The sequence below is a fragment of the Rhipicephalus sanguineus genome, chromosome 8 (assembly GCF_013339695.2).
Source record: "Rhipicephalus sanguineus isolate Rsan-2018 chromosome 8, BIME_Rsan_1.4, whole genome shotgun sequence".
Taxonomy (NCBI): Eukaryota; Metazoa; Arthropoda; class Arachnida; order Ixodida; family Ixodidae; genus Rhipicephalus; species Rhipicephalus sanguineus.
The window spans coordinates 95,829,101-95,851,041 of NC_051183.1; the positions used below are offsets into that span (position 1 = coordinate 95,829,101).

Consider the following 21,941-nt stretch of genomic DNA (forward strand, 5'->3'; position numbering starts at 1 on the left):
ATGACTTTACTTTTAATAGAAGAAAATGCGCTGTCTTGTGAGCTCAGCTATGGTTTGTTGATCTTTTTATCTATTATGCAGAATTCTGATGACTGAAAGCTGTAATATTTTCAGCGTACTCTCAAGAACCCATAAATTTAATTGGCCACATATGGCGAAAATGCAAACACCCAAATAGAAGTTCAGTGTTTATTAGTAATGCCTAGAAGGGAGCTCGGTTTAGCATAGCCAAGAAGTACCGCATTCGCTCGATTGTAGCGTGGTCACGATTGTAATGCGAGGAGTAACTTTTCAGTGCGTCCAGGAAAACAATATCGTTATTTCGGTATTCTATTGTAACGCGAGGGTCGACTTGAGCTAGCAAAAATTTGGAAAAAGCTCGCGTTACATTCGAGTAAGTACGGTACTCATGTTGACTGATTGAGAACAGAAATTAAACTGTCGTTTTAGTCGCTAGTGAAAATACGCTCGCCGCGTGCAAGGGGCTCATTTGCCTTTTGGGATCATTGCGTTGCTGCAAGGTATATCGACGAGAAGTGATCTAGAACGACCACGGCAGCAGTTGAGCCAATCATCCGAGAAGCGGAGGGAAGTGCTCGGTAAATTTGGAGTAGGACACGTGTCCGTCGGGGCTTGAGCTATGGACACCTGAGTATTAGAAGGGAGAAGTGTAGAGCGAAGGATGGTTCTAACCAATGGTTCCTTTCTTGGGATGTGGGACGCATAGGAGTGGAAGAAGAAGGGTGTAATGTTCAAGTAGACTGGTTTCACGCGGTCGCCACGGACGTTCTGTTGTAACAAAACGTCAGTCTTCGGCGTTTTCACGGAACGCAAGTTCACACGAAAGCTTCCCTCGTAGCAAGGGGTCATTGCTGGCTTTGTAGAGATCATACAATCGCATGGCAGAAAGGCGCGGGCTGCTGTGTCTATTCTCGGGCAACCAAACATTTTGGCCGTATGTAGTCGAAGAACATTGAAAGAAGTAGTAGCTCATGGGATCCGGACCGAACCAGGCTCGTGGCGTAGCTCAAAGCTGGTCGAGCGAGGCATGTAGCTTCTCCACGTGCTACGTGGGCACACGAAGAGTGCCTTGGCAGATGAAAAAAGGTATATTTATCCATGCAAGGTTTACTACGTCCAAGACTCCACGAATATGCTATCCAGCGAGTTGGGTCGTCGCCCTTGAAGGCTGGAGGAGGCCGCAGCGTGGAGGTCAGGCAATACTCGTGAGACTTCTGAAGGAGGTAAGATACGACAACTTCCGGGGAGCTATTCTCGATGTCTCCATCTGAAGGAGATGCCCACAGTTCATTTTGGCAGAGCGCATTCAGTTACTCGAAAACTAGAAGTTCCGTGTACGAACAAAACCGATGAGCGAAGCTCTTAAGAAATGGGACGCAGACGACTATGCGCCTGATCTCGCTGCTGGCTTTCATGAAGGCGGTAGGGTGGGGAGCGAGTGGGGAGAGCGTCTGCTGCGCTCGGTAGCTAGAACGACTTAAGGCCCGAACACACGTACGCGTTGCAGCGCGTCAACGCGTGACTTTTTGACGCGGCGCCGCGCCCTCTCCCTATGGGGAGAGAGGGCGCGCGGCTACGCGAAGCTGCGCGCCCTCCCTCTACATAGGGAGAGGGCGCGGCGCCGCGTCAAAAGGTCACGCGTTGACGCGCTGCAACGCGCGCGTGTGTTTGGGCCTTTAGCGATTGACTGCGGCACGCGCAGCGCAGGGAGAGGGAGACAGGTGAGAGCGGGGTGCGAGCGGTGATGCGGCGGGGAGCTTCGACGGCGGCGACGGAACGCCGCGCGCGCTCATTGTCTTTTTTGCGCCGGCGCCTGTTGGGGAGAGCGTGAGCTACTACGTTCGACAAAGCGTGCGTAGTGCACTAGAATGATGGTTGTCGTTTCACAATACACGATAATGGTGGTGAAAGTGAAGACGACCTTATAACCGGTTGTGCACAGAGCTTATTTTTTTAACCTCGGATTTCTGGTGCGCTACAACCAAACCGCTCAAGGCCTAAACATTTCCGCTTAAACCACCGGCCACTTCAACCCAAAGCGATGTTTAAGAGAGGGGAGCTTCAAGGGCGGGGCGTGGCCCTAAGGTGCTTCGCTCCTAAAAAACACGCCTTGTACTCCAATCGATCATCCGCAGGGCATCTTAGCTGCTTTGACACTGCGGTGATCCTGATATTGTAATGCGCGACCCCAGCAGACTTTCCAGCCAGCGCTCCACGTAGAGCGTGTCTATGTACGGTTCTGTCGGTTTTCGATGGGAGTGCTCCACCAATGCCGATGCTCTCTCGGTAGCAAACCATTGTTTTTATGGAGGTATGCCTCTTTCAGTCGTGCTACCACAGGAAAAACGTGCTTAGGAAGCACCAGCCACGGTCATCAGTTATGCACAGGGTGGTTATTCGGTCACCGAATCAATTTTGCTGTAGACATCGTCATTGATTTTGGCGACGCGAGCGCCAACGTATGTGGAGATGGGAATAATGATCCGGAGAAGTGGTGGCAATTAAATCTCGGTAATAGCTACAACATGGGTTGTCGCTACTGTAGTGTCCGGGGTGGATACCGCATAGTGGGGCGCAGAGCAATTGCTGGAGGAAGGACGATTAACGCCGAGCTGAAGCGTGTGTTGAAAGTATAGCAGGCGATTTCCAGCGTCGGTGTACGGGCGGCGACAGGTGGACCGGTGTTGGTGAAGTGTCCATTTGTGTTGCTCGGGCTCTCTCATCACTTCGTGCTTTCTAGAGCTGGGAATACTCAGGATCTTATCGCACGCCGACGCTGCCCGGGATGTACAGATACTAGATGAGGTGAAATTGAACTGTCAGACAAGTACATCGAAAGATGTGGCGTTATGTTTCAGGCTCCGATTCGCCAACGCTCTCATCCAGGTTGATATTCCTGAGGAAGTTGGCCCCCAGCGTTGCAAGGCGATCATAAACACTCATATGTGCTAGCGACTATGCCCGATGTCCTTGCGTGAGCTAGTTGTTTACACACCGTGACAGGGGTATCCAGCCAAGCGCATTGACGAGGACCTAATCGAGGACGCAGTGTGGTCTTCCTTACTACGTCATCGTCGGTGCCTTTGTCTGCAAACTCACGTCAAGAAGTGCTATGTGTAGCGACGCCGATACAACGCGATGAAAATGTTGTTCACTGCATGGGGCGGGGGTGTCAACTTTCGACGTGGGCAATTCCGGCCGTTCCGGGGATGATAGACAGCTCGGCTCCGCAGTCGAGTGTTTGTTATGCAGTCGACCATGAAGAGCAGGTGGCTTGAACAAGGCCTGATGTCGCATGACGCCGTTAGAGAGTAGCCGGTACATTCTGCGTCCATCATCAGGTCTGATTTCACTTAATTCTTTTCTTCGCTAAAGCGAGGATGGTACCACTAAAATTGTTGCGGCGGGTCTCAAAGTTCTCTGCGACAATGTGACCCCGAACAGCTGCGCCGAAGTTGGTCTTGTGCGTTGCTATGAGATGTCAGCTTCTCAAGTCCACTGGTGAGGCGGGCGACTACTTCCTCCAGGCGCTCCAGGGCAAAGCTCCGTCTCCTGGCTCTGACGTTCTCGTAGCGGTGACAGGTAGATGTGTCGAAGAGCAGCACTCGCAGATGCGGTCGTCGGGTGTAGCTACCCACTCAAGACTGATACTGTTGGAGCCCCCTAGTAACATTCGTGCAGCCTGAAGGAGACGTTCCAAAATCGGTTCACGCAAAATAGCACTCTATCTTTCGCTTGAGTAGTACTCAACAACCACTCGATGCATCCGGTGCAGCCGTTGCGGCGGTCGTCTGTCAGAGGTTTCCACAGAAAGCGCCGTCATGGCTCGAGGCGCTGTACGACCGGGCGTTTCACTTCGCCGTATATTGTTGTAGAACGCGTACCCTGAAGAAAGCCACCTACAGCATTGCCGATGTCACAGGGTGGTGCAGGTTACTTTCTGTGAAGCCATGTGCCATAGAAGAAAACGGGCCTCTACTTGGTGTAAGCCAAGCTCATGGATTCTTGGGCCGAAAAGTTGAGCACCTGAAGGCAGTGACAGCGGACGCTATCATGACGCCGTCTGTAGTATCAGCAAATAGCACCAGTGCCAGGAATTGCTATTGTTGGAAGAAATGTTAACGTCCTTGATCAACACACGTCGGTAGCTCAGTTTAGCTCTTGCGTTTCATCTAGCATTGCGTGCAAGCCTTACCGTATGACGTGATCTTAAGGACCACTGTGCTTCCTTCCATCGCAGGTGTAATTTCGAATGTATAGTTCCTGAAATGAATAATAGTGGCTGGATTAGGACTCATTTGGCATATCAAAGCACTAGTCATTCTGTGCAGATGAATTTTGCCCCTTGGCAGAAGAAATCGCTCTTTCCTACATGCACGATGCTGAAAAATGCGTCTTAATTTCACTATAAACGGCCCAACTAGCGTTAGCCTAAAGGATACTGAAGGTTCAATATTTCAACTGAATTAAACTTCAGCAGGCGTGCTCGTTGATTGCTAAATGGTTAGTGAAGCATATTCCCACTGCATTCAGGAATACAACGACGAAGTTTTGGTAATCGAGTTATATCGGCATTTTGCAGACATTTCAAGAGTGCTCCAATGGCGGCCGTTGAAAACAGCTCATGAAGTTATGCTCCACAAACTTGAATGTGTCCTCCAAGGCACGGAAGTACTGATTTTGAATTATGTGCGGCGTTGGCTAAAGTGGCGCATGCAATGCAGGCTGCTATCGCATGCGCCTCTATGGGCTTCTTGTCTACTTATTGTCTTATACGCATAATTATACATCTTACGTGGCTAGGCCAAGTCTGCGAGACTTATGAAACCTCAGATGTACTTTGTTTCTGCGTATTTGCTTCATCTGTGTCCCCCGCTTGTCTCATTAGATGTTCCCTGATAATTAATAGCTGCAATCTTTGCGCTGTTGATTCTATTGATTAGGCACTATATTTTTCCCCGACACATTCACAGTATCGCTATAATGGTGTTGTCACATTTCTTTTTGCTCCACGTAATATGAATAACATTGCTTAAAGGATATTACGCTTGTTCGCGCACTAATAGTATTTTTACTCGCATGTGAACGGCAATATAGGTAAAAAATAAGGTGAAATGTTTGATTTTATTTGTATGCAGGAAACATTCATTATGTTCGACGCCATCTCTCCTGTTTAAGTAACCAGTTTGACCTGACCAGTTTGACATCATTAGGGGGTGATTAAATGTTTGATTTATTTGTATGCAGGAAGCATTCATTATTTGCGACACCACCTTTCCTATGTAAATAACCGGTTTGATCAGATTCTCACGCAATCGTCTCCAGCAAGTCGTAATATCAAGGCTTCTGAATGTATTACGACATCACGTGCGTGACTGAATGCGCATGTTGTAGTTGCAATCCTTCTTTGTGGTTGAAACATTTCTTCACGCAACTTCAACTCACTTTGTTTTCATTCAGTGGGTACTCGCTGTAGTGGTGTGACATATTTCTATAAAGTTATGTACTACTGCGATCATCCGTTAACCCTTTAATGCCTGATTTATGAAAGCGCTGAAGAAAAAAATTGTTTTTCATTTTTCAGCTTTAAATGGCAACCTTAACTTCATTCAGCAGTTGTATTATCCCAAATGCAACTTTAATGCATACTTTTAGGCATGTCGCGAATTCACGACAACCGGCACTTAAGCCAATAGTAGCTCAATATGTTCAATGCAATACAAGTATGGCATCACCGCATCAGTGAAGCGGATCTCTTCAGGGCGACGTAACTTGGCATCGTCATTGTTGTTAAATGCAAGTTTGACTTTATTGCCTCCTACCAATCACGTGTCATCGTGTCGGCCACCGTGTGTGCCCTAGACTCCGCCACCCAGCATAGCCGACTTCTTGGGAGCCGACAGAATGACATGAAGGAGACGGCACCGAGAAATAGATCTAGCTCACCATGAGAAAGAGCCAGTCCTTTGTTCGGATTTTTCTGCGTCGCAGATTGCTCTCCTGAACGATGTGTTCCGTGAAGGTGTCATAAAAAATTCCTTGAAATATTCAATGGGGGCATGGACAGCGTCACATTGAGGATGAGCGGTTTTCCCGTGTGGCATTTCCCGCTGTTCTTCACGGTCTTTTTTTTTCCCACCGTACTGCATGTTTTAGAGAGGCACTAGCTTGGCTGGTCTACCACATCTTCGTCTTCATCCTCACTGCTCGATGAAGACACTCGTGCTTGTGCGTGAGGATCGGGATCGACTTCGTCGTCTTCGCTGTCATTGAGAGAGCTGTCATCGCTTTTATCTTCAGGTGGCAAGCGCGTGCGAAGCCTTTTTTCCCATAAAATGAGTGGAAGTCCATCGTGAACTTGTCATACCGGCAGTCATCATTGACTGACTCAAATGCCGGATGTCGTGAAATCGCGACATACCACAGAAGCGAGGATCGCGCAGGAAATAACATACTTCAAAACAACGTCACATGTCGTGTGCAACCTCTTGTATGCGTGCACATCGAAAATATTTTACAGGAGATGGGGCTTACGTCCCTCGGGCAGAAAACAACGAAGAAGTGAGAGCTGTTGCACGTGCTTCGCGCTCTCCGGCAATTGATACACAACACTGGGTTCCAGCTTGCAATACCTTAACGCAATGGCGCTAGATGTCTCGTGCTGAAAGCTACGTTCGCCGCAAATACGTTACAGCTGCCGGTGAAGGCATCAACGCGTTTCGTGTGTTACTTAATCGGCGTCTTTCGGTATGTCGCGAATTCGCGACAACCGGCAGTAAGAGGTTAACCTCTTACTGCCGGCATACTAGGGGCTTGTGGATTACTAAGGCATACTAAGTGGCTTGTGGATTAAGGTGTGAACATTGACACACTGCTTGGTAATAAAAATAATTGTTGGGGTTTAACGACCCAAGACCACGATATATGAGGGACACCGTAGTCGAGGACTCCGGGAGTTTCGACCATCTGGGGTTCCTTAATGCGCATCTAAGTACACGGGCTTCAAGCATTTCCACATCCATCGAAAATGCGGCCGCCGCGGCCGGGATTAGATCCCGCGACCTCCAGGTGAACATTCGAGTGCCATAACCACTAGACCACCGTGTCGGTGACACATTGCTTGGTAAAGAAGCTTCAATAGACCGTGGCTAGCACCATACAGTAGTAGCGCGGATCTGTGACCATAGTATTAGATATCATGGTATGAAGCATTGAGGGCAATAGCGAGCAAGTACACGTGCGCTTCTTAGCTAATCCGCTCAAACTGAACTGTCAACTTGAAAGCATTGGATGCCAATGCATGGATTTAAGCCAGCGCAGTGGGCTGACTGTTTCTCCTTACTGCAGAAACCATATCGCAGAAAAATGAACAGGACACGGGGTGAAGACATGACAAGCGCTATAGTTTCTGTAATCCGATGAACTACCAACAATGCCCAAACTTCCACCCTTCTGACTTCTTCCTGTCTGCACTATTACGTCGTCTATGCGTCCAACTGTAGTTGAAATATGCCTGGCTTCATCTCCAACTTCGCGCTGCACAGCACACTCCTGATAGTTGAGGAGCTTACATAACGCTGCGCATATTTCCCTTTGACAATCTCGAGGACTTAGGCTGCATATCGTGAATGGGAGTCCTCACCTCCAGAAGATAAAACAAAGGCATGACGGCGAAGAATTTACGTAGGTTGGAATATTTTTCCGCTCTGTCCTATGCGAAATGACCATTTCGGTGATTATAAAACGCTTTAGCTCCGGACTCTCTCGCTGTTGCAACTTTTTACAGGATTGCTCGTGTTTTCTATTGCGTAGCTACCAGAAATAACGAAAAATAAACAACGTCTGTAAAACACTAAAAATATTTTGGAACACAATCGCATCTGTAAGCTTACTTAATAAAAAAGAGAGCGGCAGTGACGTGTATTTGTAGCTATTCTGTGAAAACGCGAAGGATTAAAAAAAAGATGAAGTTTGAATCCTCATTAAAGAGGCCTCTAAAGTGCATCTATGCAATGATATATATGTTTACTTACTTCCGTTCCCAGTTACTCAGAGGCCCTTTCTGAAAAATAGAATCACAGATGCAGGGATGATAGTACTGTACAAATCAGGCCATGCAATTTTGAACGTGTGAAATTGCGCGGCTCTAGCGAATTCCAATTACTTTATGGAGGAACGACCAAAGATTTCAAACAGATGTTTTAAAGCGCGCAACAATGCAATCGAGATATCTATGTTATTTGAACCACTTCAGTGCGGTGATAACATGGTAAATTCCACAGTGCACATCTATTAGGCGTGTCAGTGTTGAAGGGTACCATTACGCATTCCCTGTTGTCACGTACACGATTCTACTTGTACTTAAGCCAATTTAGCTGTTCATTGACGTAATATGCTGTACTAGAGGACCTAATGCTGTGCTGAGCTTAGCATTCACTAGAGCTGTGGGAGACGTGCTACGTTCTAAATTGTTTTGATGTTGTTTAGACTGAAAACAGAAACAATAAATAGCGTTAAGAAAAAAGCATCATAGGGCAAATTCACAAGACTTCTGTTTCGTAATTATGGTGCCCCATATGGTCAGCCGGCTTCGCTAATGATATGTCCCGCACCGTGATTGGCCGAAATATTCTCTTACGAAACTTTTTAACGTCTCTGGCCGAGATATTCTCGTACGAAAATTTTTAACGTGAGACGTTTTTGTGAATACGGGCCCATTTCCACAGTAATGAAGTAATTCACCCGAGAAGCAATATCATCATTACATAGTGTTTACCTTCTCCATGTGAAAACCCAGCTTGCTTCCGTAGAAAGTGAGTTATAGGAGGGAGTTTGTCTACGATGCGTAATGTATGAACAAGATTACGTCGCACTGTATTATTAACACTGGTACGGAACGGTACTGAACCAGCCTTCCGCGCTAGCCTTGACAGCTGCTAGGCTCTTCTCCCAAACCGACCACGAGAAAAAGTGTGTAGCGGTCGCGAGAGAATACGCACCACGCTTTGTGTTCTACAGGGCGTTCTCAAAAAGTACCACTGACATCTGCGACTTTCTATCGTATGGCTACATTATTCATCATCATTATCCGTCGTCATTCATCAAGGTAGTAAGCATGTATTTTTGTTCTTCGTCTCGCCACTTTGTCATTAGCTCTATATACACAGTTCAAATGAGTTTGTTGAAAATTGTTGTATTATGCGAGAAGCGGTTACCAAAGGATATTTTGATGTGTAGCCCGAAACCTGTGTAGTGTGGCATACATCAACCGTTATCATTGCGCTGCACACATATTTAAATCTTTCGAGGGCTGCTTTTCTGAAGACATGCGTGAATCGCAGAGCACACGTTAAAAACGCATATATTGGAAACCTATGAGCGCAATCAAGAATCCGAATGTGATATAACTTACTCTTATCAACGCTTAATAAACAAGTATCTTGTTTTGTGGGGAACATGAACATTATTCTGAATTTATTGAAGTCAGTGGTATGGAGCTTGCCAGCCCCATCACGTACCTGCACATACCGTATGTGGTAAATATAATTGCGCGTAGAGCCTTGCGTTAAGCCATTTTTGTAATACCGATCTCATGAACCTGACCTTGCACGTATCACGTAATTCATTTAAAACTTCGGCGTTATTCTGCAGTGAGTCAGGTCATGTACAGGCTCAAGTACATATGTGATGTAGCATATTGCAACTATATCTATTTACAATGTTATACCTCTTCTTCAGAGTCACCAAAGTCATTAGAGTCAATTTTCCAGGATCTTTCTTTGACCATCGCAACGCGGCGACATCCAGTTTTAGTCACGTCGTTCAACAGCAGTCTAACGCACTTCGTCCTCTTTGACCTAAACACAGTCCGAGATACTCCAACCAAGTACACGTCGTCCCGGAAGCAGGCCAGCTGCATGTATTTTAAAAATAAAAATTCACGAGTCATTTCTACCACGCGATACCTAGTATCATTAGACGTAAACTAAATAGAAAATAACTTTTGTCGTGTAAATAAATAGTTACTCAGTACAGAAATCGCTAGGCCAAGAAGCGATGCAAAAATTCAATAGATATTGGGACGCCACTATCAGTAGGTATAGATTCTGACGGCGTATTCTAAAGCCCAAGTAATTCGTGTCTATAATATAACTAGATGTTCTACAGTGTAAGACACTTAACATCGCAAGATTCCTGAAATATTATTTAGTAATTGTGGCCAAATATACGACAGCACAATGCCATTCAGAAGCTGGGGTTTCGTTGTGAAATTCGGAAATGAAACATATACTTTAATAATTTCGTCGTATAAAAGACCCATGCTCGTGAAATGCATAATCAGTTGGTATTCTAGACTGCTTGTGTTTCCCTTCAGTGTCTGATTGAACGAAAGTCTTCAGGCGGTTGTCTTCTATCAGGAATGTTATTTCATAGCAAGTATTAAGTGCTTATATGTACCATATATATGTACCATATATGCTGAGATACGTGAATTTTTCGTTTTATTTTCAACATTTCTTGACTGCCTATAATTTTGCAAAGTACCTGCCAAATACGAGGTAAGTGCCCAGTTTAAGAGAAATTGTGTGTACAGGCATTTCAGAGCATGGATTGTGGTGCTGCTAAAACATGCCACTATCCAGGTGTTTCGAACTCACTTCAGCTAGCGTGAGGCAGTCACGAAATTTAGCCCCGCACTGGCCGAGACAGTGAAGAAGGTTGAAGCAGGCGGGGGGGGGGGGGGGTAGTTTGCATTAGGTGCCACCTAATGTCGTTATTTAAAATGCGTTTCCCATGTCATATACGGTCGGGGGGGGGGGGGGGGGGCGGTCATTCGTAAAGGTGACCTGGCGTCAACATTCGAGAACCTTATAAATGCTGATCTCCGAAATGACTAATTTGTCGCTGATTATAAAAAACCGAGTTTTTGTTGCATGGGTATACTTCAACAAACGGTGACCGCATTGGTTGCCTCACGAGAAAATCCTTGAGACCAATCACGTCTGTGTAGCTCGTGCGAACGTAGTGTTATTAGAAGCAATAAGCGAGAAAATATAGTAATTACCATTTAGCGAAGACGGAGAACTCTTTTTTCTTTTCAAGCACAAAATAACTACTAAACTTATAAACAGGCTCGCTTTAACCCGTCGCGGCCTTATCCGCCAAGTTCTTTTCTGGTGCAGGCGCCGTCTAGTGCGGATTGAAAGAATAATAAAAAAATAAAAATTTACATGAGACGAAAACAGCCATGTGTGGGCCGGACCGCTGGCAAAAGGCCCACGAGCCGTATGCCGTCCGTGGACCGCGTGTTTGAGACCCCTGCACTAATCAATGACCAATGGTGCTCTCGTAACAAAGGCATGATCATCCTGCACGGATAGACATTAACCGATCGGAGGTCACATCCACGGCTTCTTAAATCACCTTTCAATGCCAAATAATAGGCGCCTTTCAAGGTGTTCATGTGAAATTATACACTGAAAAAAGTCACGCTTTGATCCCAGAATGGAAAGCAACAGATTGAAATGTTATACGAAGCTAAGCTAGCAGCTAACTCCTTTAAGACCTGCTTTGGCGTAACTCTACGAAACGCTGGCGTAAGGGAGTACTGCCACTCCAGTAAGCGAAGCGGTTTTCGTGCTGTCTGTCACCTCAACACGAAGAAAGCGGTGAGAGCACAACACGTACACAGCTATGAGAAGTATATTAATCTCCGTGGAGTGGCGCGCGCGTCGGCAACCACGCCCTCGTTACCAAAAATTTGCCTAAGCGAAAAACCGCCCCTCCCCCTCCTCCCGCCAACGGCACCACTTCATGTTTTCAATGCCTCGCGCGTCAGTATATGACGCGCGAGGCATTCTTATGGATTTCGACTTTAGAAGGAACATGACGGCGTCGCTGAAGGGAAAACATGCGCCTCGATTGTTCATATAATTGCTATCGCAATAAAAACAAGTCCAAGTTAATCAACTCACCATAATGTGCTTGACCTCTCTCTTGGCTTTTATCGAAGGCATTAAAAAAACAGTAAGAAAGCATTATGAACATCTTTATATGCGACACATACGGATAGTACACACTCAATTGCGGTGATGTTCATGAAGAACACCGATGCTTATAAAAAATTATTGTCCAAGAAGATATAAAAATATTTAGCTAAAGTTCTCATTAGTAAAATAATGCGAATTGCTCCGATGTATGCATCGCAGAAGCGCCCTGATCAAATGCCTGTATTTTGTCAAAGCCATGCGTCGTGACATAAAACTCGACGCCAAAGAACACATGTGCTTCCCTCAATTAATACCACGAAGGTGCACTCTAAGCACATGTTATCTCTGTGTGAGAGAATAGTAGGGATTCAATAATCCAGTTCTGTGTTTATCAAGTTGACCTCCTGCAGTAAACAATCACTGCAGCAGGCACCCCAGATAATGTGCTGAAAATATGTGCGTCACGTAAGCACATACGCAAATGTTTTACGTGATTTACGTCACATACGTGCATGTTTTATATTTTTATAGATCTATGCAGAGCTTATATGTGTTCAGAACTGCTCAGATAGTTCTGTTGCATCAATGTGGGAACCTAACACTTTGTGGACATACCGACCTGGTTTTAAAAAATTAATGCTATAGCACTTAAATAGTACAACTGAAATGCTAGTTGTATGTGGACGACCATTTCCTTATTATTACAATTTCAAACGTTCTCATGAATTTTCAGCTTGTGTGCACGATGCTTTGTTTATTATATTGGTGGCAGCTTCTTATTTGGTAACGCTAACGCTATAGCTGGTGTATTTGCTTTTACGATTGTCATTTCGCTTCCACTTGTTCTTGTGGTTTTGATGCGTTGCACGTTATTTTCGGCCTGCTTTTTTTAAGGTTCTCCGATTTACCGCTTTAGAGAGTAACCTCAAATAGTGCATTTCTTGCATAGAACTCGTGCCACCGATGGCGGCGCTGTTTTCATCCGCATACAATTGTCTAGGCTATGTCAGTCTTTTGGTAGCTTGTCTTGCAATCTTCTCTTGCGTAGATCTGCTGTCCTCTAAAAAAAGTGTAGCTGCTTTCTAATGTCTTCTTTTCTCAGGATCCTTCAGATTTCGCTTTTTAAGGGCACGTTAGCGTATGGCTGTGTGCGTTGTTTTCCGTAGCGAGAAATGGGTAGTTTCGTGTCAAGTCTTCTAAGGCGCGGGCTCGTCATTTTTCGTGCCCTCTTTCCTCTGACTCTATCACTAACTGCTGCCTTCAGTTTTCAAATATCACAAGACACGTGGCACTTCTGCCCGGTTGACGGATTTCATTGTCGTGGTATTCAAAACCAACGTGGCACCTGTCTACAAATATGCGCAGCTATAATAATGAGAGCTAAGTGTACAGGAGGGTTGACTGTTTCCTGAGAAATTTCGTCTTGTATGTTTGCGTGCCATGTTAACTCAATGGCAAAGATGTTGAGCTGGTGTGATAAAGGACGCGGGTTTGATTTCCGGACATGGCAGTGGTATTTCGATCAAGCCTAAATGCAGAATCAAAGTGTAAAGAAGCGTGTTGGAGAAAGGCCTGCTAGTCACATCTTTGTTTTGAAAAATGAAGACTTAAATTTCAATAGCTTTTTCTTTCATGCGTGCAGCCATTTAATACATTACAAGGTCCGTTAGTATCTTCTCCTAGAAGTGTGAGGATGCTAACTGACGTGTTCTGTTAATATAAATAAATGAAAGGCGGCTACACCATAGAACACATCGACTTTGACTGAAGCCATTAAGAAAGCCTCGATTATGAATCACGTGGGCTTTCTCACCTAGGCCCGCGATATCAAGATTTAAAGTTCAGATATGGTGTTTTGACGGACAGCGCATAGTTGCACAATGCTCTCACCGATTCCGAGCGGATACTACTCATCACGAATAATAATAATAATAATATCTGGGGTTTAACGTCCCAAAACCACGATTTGATTATGAGAGACGCCGTAGTGGAGGGCTCCGGAAATTTCGACCACCTGGGGTTCTTTAACGTGCACCTAAATCTAAGCACACGGGCCTCAAACATTTTCGCCTCCACCGAAAATGCAGCCGCCGCGGCCGGGATTCGATCCCGCGACCTTCGGGTCAGCAGTCGAGCGCCATAACCACTAGACCACCGTGGCGGGGCAACTCATCACGAATATTTGTTGAAAAAAATACCTACTAAATGTTTTCTATTCAAACTAGGTAAAGTTGTGTAAAACACCAATATATAAGGTGAAACTGATAACGCATTTAACAAATTATATCTTTTCTCGAATCCAAATACAAGAAAAGCAATATTTCCATTTTTCTCTGGGAAAAATCATATGTAATAAATTAATTTTATTTAAAGGAAGTGCAGGAGTGAAAAAGCCCGAAGGTGCCTTAACGTGTGTGCGATCTCGTCAAACTACCCCATTAGAAAAATCGTAAGTGCTACTGAACACTAATATTACCCAAAGACATGTAGACGTCTTACTTGATCATAATACAAACTGTAGCGTACTCGCCCCAAGGAGGAGCGAAAAGCAAAGTACTACACTCCTTGAAGTCTGGGCAAGAACTACTTTATTTTCTCAGAAAAACAGGCTTCGAAAGCGACGACACAAAAGGGGCGTGGCTGCGTATCTCCCGCGGCACGCCGGAGATAACGTGAGGCATGTTGACCGCGTATGCGCCGTGCGCCTCTGTGTAAGAATTGCTATGCGCACACAAATAAAAATGATCGCGGTCACCGGCATCAACGCCCGCTACAAAACTTTGTCCGTAAAGTTCCGAGATTGAGTCCATTAGAAAAAATGCGTTCAACATTAAATTCATTTGTGCAGCACCCCTTCGAAATAGTCTCCCTTGAAGTCTATACACAGCTTATAACGCTTCTTGAAGTTTTGGAAACACTTGGAAAACGCTTCTTTTGGCAGGGCTTTCAGGTTCTTTGTCGTGGCGTCTTCAATGGTCCCCACGCTCCCCATCCAGCGACCTTTTAGGGCTCTCTTCACACCAGGAAACAGGACAAAATCGCATGGGTAAAGGTCAGGCGATTATGGCAGATGGGGACATACGGTAATGTTGTGCTTGGCGAGAAATTTTGTCGCGCTGAGAGCAGTGTGTGGCCCTGCGTTATCATGGAGAAGCTCCTTGTCTAGATGCCAATAAGTCAGGGCGACGGCATCGCAGTGCATCACGCATGTGTTGTAGCACGCGTATATAAAGCTCCTGATTCAACGTCTGCTCTTGAGGGAAGAAGTCGTGGTGTATGACACCACTGGCATCTTAAAAAACTATAAGCATCGTCTTTGTTTTGGTATTCTCTTGCCCCGCATTTCTCGACGCCGGAGAGCTTGTGGGGCGCAATTCGGCGCTCTGCCTCTTTGCTTGAGGATCGTATTGCAAACACCATGTTCCGTCTTCAGCAATGATGCTGTGGACCAATGCAGCATCCTCCTCTGCCTCGGAAAGCAAATCAGCGCTCACTGATGCCCGCGTGTCCTCCTGGTCCTGTTTGAGGGATGCGGCACAAGTCTGGCATTCAGCTTTTGTTTCCCCAAGTTCTTACGCAAATTTGGTGGCATGTTGTCTTACTAATGTCCACAGCGTCCAATTGCATGCCGACAGTAATGGTGTGATCTTGCTGTACGATCTCCCTGATCCGAGCCACGTTGTTTACATTCCGTGAGGTTGCAGGGCGCCCTGGCATGTGTCGTCTTCCACCGACGTTCTCCCCGAAACGAACTTCTTCTGCCACTCGAAAACTCGCCGCTGCGATAATGTCTCGTTGCCGTAAGCCTCACGAAGGAGCTCATACGTCTGTGTGGCTGTCTTGCCAAGCTTCAAGCAGAATTTTATGTTTACGCGCTGTTCGAGATGGACGTCCGTATATCCACATTCACTCACACTGTAATGCGCAGACCACTAGTGACAACGTATTTTTCTACATGTAGTGCCATCTAGCGGCTGCCACAGCAATTAACATATATAGCTCAGGTTAGCCCGAAAAGATGGCGCTACACGTATGCACCAAGATTTGTTTTGGGGCATGATTCTAGAGAAGAAAATAAATCAGTCTCGAAACATTACGCACAAAGGGTACTACAAACCTATCATCGAGAGTTGCAACAAGATTTATAACCCAACGCAGTTCAACGTGATTCTGAGGAAAGGCTTCGGCTTACACGCATTATAGGAGAGTTATTTTCTCAACAAACACATCAGTCTTAGAAATAAAGCCGTACAATCTGCATCAGGTAACTCACGTCTACGAACACGTCAAAATAAAACTGCTAAATTAAAACTGCAGCTTGGGCTGTAGTTGTAGTAGTTCCTTGGTGGCTGCGCATACATTAGAATTGACTAATAGGGACAAGCTGCTAATGTAAAACAAGCATTCGCATTATAATGTTCACAAGTAAGGTGAACCGCATACAAAGATCATTTGTTCCATAAGAAAGGAATGTGACTGCACATACAACGCTTCGAAATATGCGCTAAGTCGCGGATGGTATTCAAGAAGAAACTTACCACAATCCCTCAAGTGAACACATTCACTGTCGTATAGGCGCCGAAAGTGTGCCATTTTGCAGAGGCATACTTGCTGTCCTTCATAGTGACACCATCTGCGTATTATGTCTGGGCAAAGCCTTTCATATGGCTCTCCTTTATAACTGCAGTTATATACCATCTCGTGCGGCTTGGTGCAGGCTGTCGAGCAAAAGTCTACATTCACATCGTCACGTTGTTGTGACTTCGAAGGCTACGCCAAACAATGTGAAGCTTTTATCAGCGAGCGCTTGCCTAAAATAGCAAGAAAAACAGTCAATAAGCAAAAATAACGGCGGACCGAGTCGTCGCTTAGTTAACAATTTGAGGCATCCATCGTTACAGGCTTGCAGGTAAGGTGTCGAGCTGCTGAGCTTGATGGCATGGGTTCGATTCTCGCTCACTGCTACCCCACATCCATGGGGACGAAACGCAAGAACATTCGCGCAATCACATTTGAGTTCCCGTTAAAGAGCCTTCACGTGGTCGATATTATTCCGGAGTCCCGCACTGAGGCATGCCTCACGATGGTATCGTTGTTTCGGTTGATGCACCGGTACATCCTCTCGCCTATATATACCTGAGCCATGCAACATTACAGCGCAATCTTCGTTGCGTGCGTAAGTTCTACAATATAATAAACGCGGATATCCGCGTCGCCTAGTTGGTATCCTTAAAATTACGGATAACATTCTCAATGTTTCTGGGGCCGAACTCGGAAGACAGATAGAAAACATTTTAATAAAGAATATATAAACCAAGCATGTGGGAGATAACCCTAGTCCAGGGTCCCTGTGATGATCTCAGCTACGACACGGGCCCGTTCAACCAAGGCCTGGCGGACCTCGGGAGGCCCGTTGCAGGGGCATCGACCCACAGCTCTTTGCTGCGGGGCGCAAGATGCCTGGAAGGGGAGGGAATAATTTTGCGGCGCACTGCACCGTGACAGAGAACGCCGCTGGGAAGCTATCACAGCCCGGGCAAGAGTCGGCGTAGCGGACCGGGTAGAATTTATGGATAGAGAGAAGGTTGGGCAATTTACTTGTTTGAAGTTGCCGGAGTGCCACTTCTTCCTCTCGCGAAAACGACGGTGGTGGCGGGTACATAGTCTGTCTAGCTCTGATGTAGTATGTTAATATGTCTCGGTATGTGAGTGGGAGGCCCACTTGATCGGGACTCTCGGCCTTGCCATGCCGGGCAGCACGGTGGGCAATTTGTCGAGCGACAGCGTGAGCGTGGTCATTACTCGGCAATTAGGCATGGCCAAGAGTCCAGAGCAAGTGGATACGTTGTGGGCTGCATGTGTCAATGTTTGATGACTTGCGTAGGATGTAGTGAGCCGCTTTGGGGAAACAGCGTCCCATCAGAAAGGCTCGGCATGCTTGCTGGAAATCGGTTAATATGTACACCTCTCCAGGAATCTGACGAGGATGTCGTACAGCAAGAGCGACACCAAGAACTTCGCCGTATGTAGGTGTAGAACTCCGCAAAGAGGCGGCCGTAAGTAAAGTTTCAGCGCTGTCCAACACTGCCGCGGAATGCCCTTTGCAGCAACGCGCAGCATCGGTGTATAGCGTATTTGTCTCAGGGATGTCACCGAGCATGCGCACCAGGTACCGAACACGAGCGCGTCGGCGTCCCGAGTCATGATCAGGACTGATGTTACGAGGTAGCGGGTGCACCTTTAAGGTTCTAAGGACCCAGGGCGGGAGAGTGATGGCGGTGTCCTCGATGTCATTGGGCAAGACTAGGTAATCTTCTGGTATTTATACGATTCTTAGCTACGACATCTCGCACAAAGCGAAAAGTACGAGAACAATCTCATGCATACAACTTATTCGGCCCTAGTGAGGGCAGGGAGGCAATAAGAAAGCTGATAAGTCAATAAAAGAAAGAAGCAAGCCCCTTGATTGCTTGGCACGTGCGAAGCATCTGGTGTCGACCGTGTCCACTTCAGGCGTCTGCTGCAACGCTGACACGCTGTTGCGCTTAAGCGCAAGTACGAGGTTTGTTTGGGGCTGCGTGCTTGCGCTAATTTAATCATCACAGATGAACACCTCCAGCTTTCGTGACGTAAGGAAGTTTTAATATAGCATAATATGTTTGCATCACTGTTGCGTCTTCCGCACAATTTGTTTGCGGAATTCTATTTTAAAGAAAGTAAGCGTGGGGGGGGAGGGGGCTCTGCTATTGCAAACACCAAAGACGAGCGGATCAAGGGAAAGCCGCTCATGCTTAATCTAACTTATTGCTGGGCTTCCCCTAGCTCAGCTGATCTTTGACGTTTGCGATAGCAGAGCCGCGCTCCAGTTTTTATTCACTGCAATAAATTACTACGTGAACGCCATGCCACATTTTATTACACTGCGAGAGAATATGACCGCCGAAGCCAGCGAGAGTGGAACGCAATCTCCGAAACACGTGAGAACATGCCCAAGCAACGACCACGCTAGCACAGCGTCGCACCGCTGCCACAGACGCGTGCGTTTGTGCACGAACGCTCCTTGTACGCTGCTTGCACGCCCGATTCTCACCGCCGCTCGCAGTGGCCTCCTCCGCGTGACGAAGTGATAACGTCGCCGGAAAGCGCTCTGGCCTTCTCTTGTCTATAATAGGATACAACATTGAAGAAGTCCGCGGCATTCTCTCCCCAAACGCGAATGCACACAAGCCTGCGCCAACGGACGCGCACTCCATACTGACCTCATGTGCCGAACGGCCGGTGACCCCGCCTTCAGGGAACCAAAGTGCTTATTTGGGCCGGTTGGTACATGTTCACAGAAAACAAAAAAACAGCGCTAAGCACACGGTCCTCCGTGTGTGTGTACTCTCCTTTTTGTCCGTTGTCGTCGCGTCGCGCCTTACACTTCAAATAAACATAGGCCAAAAGGGCAGACGGACCGAACCTTACAACCCTTGTAAGTCACCGCTTGGTCCGTCACTGTCATTTTGGCATGTGCTTCGCGCTGTCTCTTGTTTTTTTCTGAGAACATTGCCGAGTATATGGGCGGGAATATTTCTTTAGTCGCAGAGACTATCGGCTGCTGCGTTCCGTTCGTCTGAGTGCCCCTCTACGCACTTCTTGAGTTGTATCCAACCGTAAGTGGTGCCTTCCTGCGGCGTCGCTTCTCTACCTCCGCTAACCCCTCGCTGCGCCACTCTCGACATCGCCATGGCACGCGATGCTATTTTTCACTCTGTGAAAACTGCGCACGACGACATGAGAAGCCTAGCGAGGTTCTAACAGATCCGCTGTAAAAACGTTTTTATAGCGTACACAAATATGAGCTGTAATGAGCAGCAATCCAAAGTCGTATCTCTTTACATTTCGCTACCAAAGTAAACCTCACTACCGAACTTCAACCTGTGAGTTGAACGTAGAATTCTTGCGTCACTTGAATCTACGGATAAGATGTTCGATTGCAAAAGGTTGTAGTTACAGAAAGGCATCTTTATCATGATTTTGTAGTTTTAACTTCCGCCGTGACAGCCGCACATTCATGAGGTCGTAACGCGAAAACGCTCGTGTACATCAAGGTGAATGTTCAAGCACCGCAGGTTATAAAAGGATTAATGCTTATGCCGCTTTTATCTACCAATTATTCACAATACGAAAGGAAAGCGTACATGCATCAAAGTATCTGCGGCTGTGTCGGATGTTGAGGAAAACAGTGAACGCAGTCTGCACTGCTATTGGGCCGACATGATAGCCTTTTACGTGGATGCAACCATGTGAAAACACGCTTTCACGTATTTTCCTAGCAGTTTTACCCTGCTCCGGGGTGTCTTTGGCAACCCGGTGAGATGTATCACGCTCAGATTCTTAAATGCGTGAGGCGTACTTCATAGTGTGCGCAACGCGTGAGGGCCTTGTGCTTCCCGCTGGCTCGTGCCTCGCAGCGCCGACGCCGTCATGACTGCGTCATGCCGCGCAGTGACACTCCCACATCCCTTTGCCGACGTACTTCACCGTTTCATCACAGTCATAGTGACAAGCGTATATCATGCGTTCGCGCTTAAGATTCTGTATGCGTTTCTGGCGTGGCGGTGTAGTGGTCGTTTGTGGCGTAGCGCCATTTCCGTCATCAGTGACGGAAATGACGAGCTTCAATTCCTGTTGTACCCAGGTGTACAATACTTGCCTCGTAAAGCTCAGAGTGGAACACGATAGCCTTGTCGGGACCCGTCCACATCTCCTTCTCATTCGGTTGTCTTGCTTCGCTTCTCGGTTTATACAGTTCAACCGTGCCGTAAGGGAAGGAACGTCCGTGGCCATTGTAAACTCTTTAGGGTTCCTATATACTGTCAGTGCAACTGTGAAGTACCCACTGCGTTTCTGCAAGGCAACACGCGCACCTACGTAGCTTAACACTTCGCTAATACTGTGGCTGATAGTGATCATGAGTTAGGGCTGAGTCCCCTTGTAACTGGCGTGAGGTTCATTGTGCATCTCTGAGCTGAACGTGAAATTTGTGCGTCACTTGAGTCGTTATGCGCAATGAGCCTCCGCACATTCATTGTGTACTCGTTGCGCGGTCGTTCTGCTGTTCACATGCTCTGATGCGTGGCATCGTTATGCGCTTCTGCCACGCAAATTCAATCCGGCTACGGGATTCCTCTTAGAAATGATCCCTCGATTTGGTATCCTCAGAAGCTGTTTCGAGCAGGGGTGTGGCTCTGAGGGAAAAAACATGAGTGCTACGCAAAATGTTTGGGTTCGATTTCCAAGTCACGTGACTCAGTTCAGCCGCCTTTCTGAGCTACCCACGTCACATCCGGGACGGAAACGATGTGCTTTAATTGTCGGTGGACCCCTGCACAAGACATTTCAGTGTTTAATGTAAATGCTGATAGCTATTTTAAAGAAATTCGGAACACGCTAAAATAGTCGCTACTGTGCTGGATGCTAACACAATTTGCTTAATGCGAGCCATCGCTAATTCGCGCTTTAGTGCGCCAGGTATATCGCAACGACGCGTCTTGCAGGAATAAGTCAATCTCCTACAGTTTCCATATGACTATATCTCCATAAATTGTGTTTTTAATTTAATATGTATATCTGTAAGCGTACTTGTCTTGTATTAAGGGATGTGAAAGAAGCGCGAAAAGGAAAAAATGCAATCTCTATTGGCTGCTACACGTCGGCTTGGCTAGTGTCTGAGAAAGCTACGTCGTATTTGCATATCTGCAGAGCTCGAAGCGCGTAAGACGCGCGCGGTTTCAAGGTCAACATCGGACTGCACCGAACGTTTGCGCCGAATGTTCAGCTGCCATTACATATATATGTCCTTGCCGATGGACGACGTAGCGTTGTCGGGGGCACAAGTGTGCGCGTGTGCACGTGTGGGTACGTGTTCGGTGCAAAGCATGTGCG

At 46.7% G+C, this 21,941-nt stretch overlaps 1 protein-coding gene across 4 annotated transcripts in view; it reads right to left on the reverse strand.

The window, feature by feature from the left end:
• The window catches only part of LOC119402223 (uncharacterized), a 310,187-nt gene that overhangs the window by 84,630 nt on the left and 203,616 nt on the right, over positions 1-21,941 (reverse strand). For 3 of the 4 annotated variants that reach the window (XM_037669356.2, XM_037669352.2, XM_037669353.2), the window contains exons 10-14: positions 16,550-16,729; positions 11,997-12,022; positions 9,749-9,934; positions 8,055-8,083; positions 4,217-4,284 (exon numbers count right to left, since the gene is read on the reverse strand). In XM_037669356.2, the coding sequence (XP_037525284.2) occupies positions 4,217-4,284; positions 8,055-8,083; positions 9,749-9,934; positions 11,997-12,022; positions 16,550-16,729 (489 nt within the window). The remainder of the gene's footprint in view (positions 1-4,216; positions 4,285-8,054; positions 8,084-9,748; positions 9,935-11,996; positions 12,023-16,549; positions 16,730-21,941) is intronic. The other variant, XM_049418550.1, reaches the window with a different exon arrangement.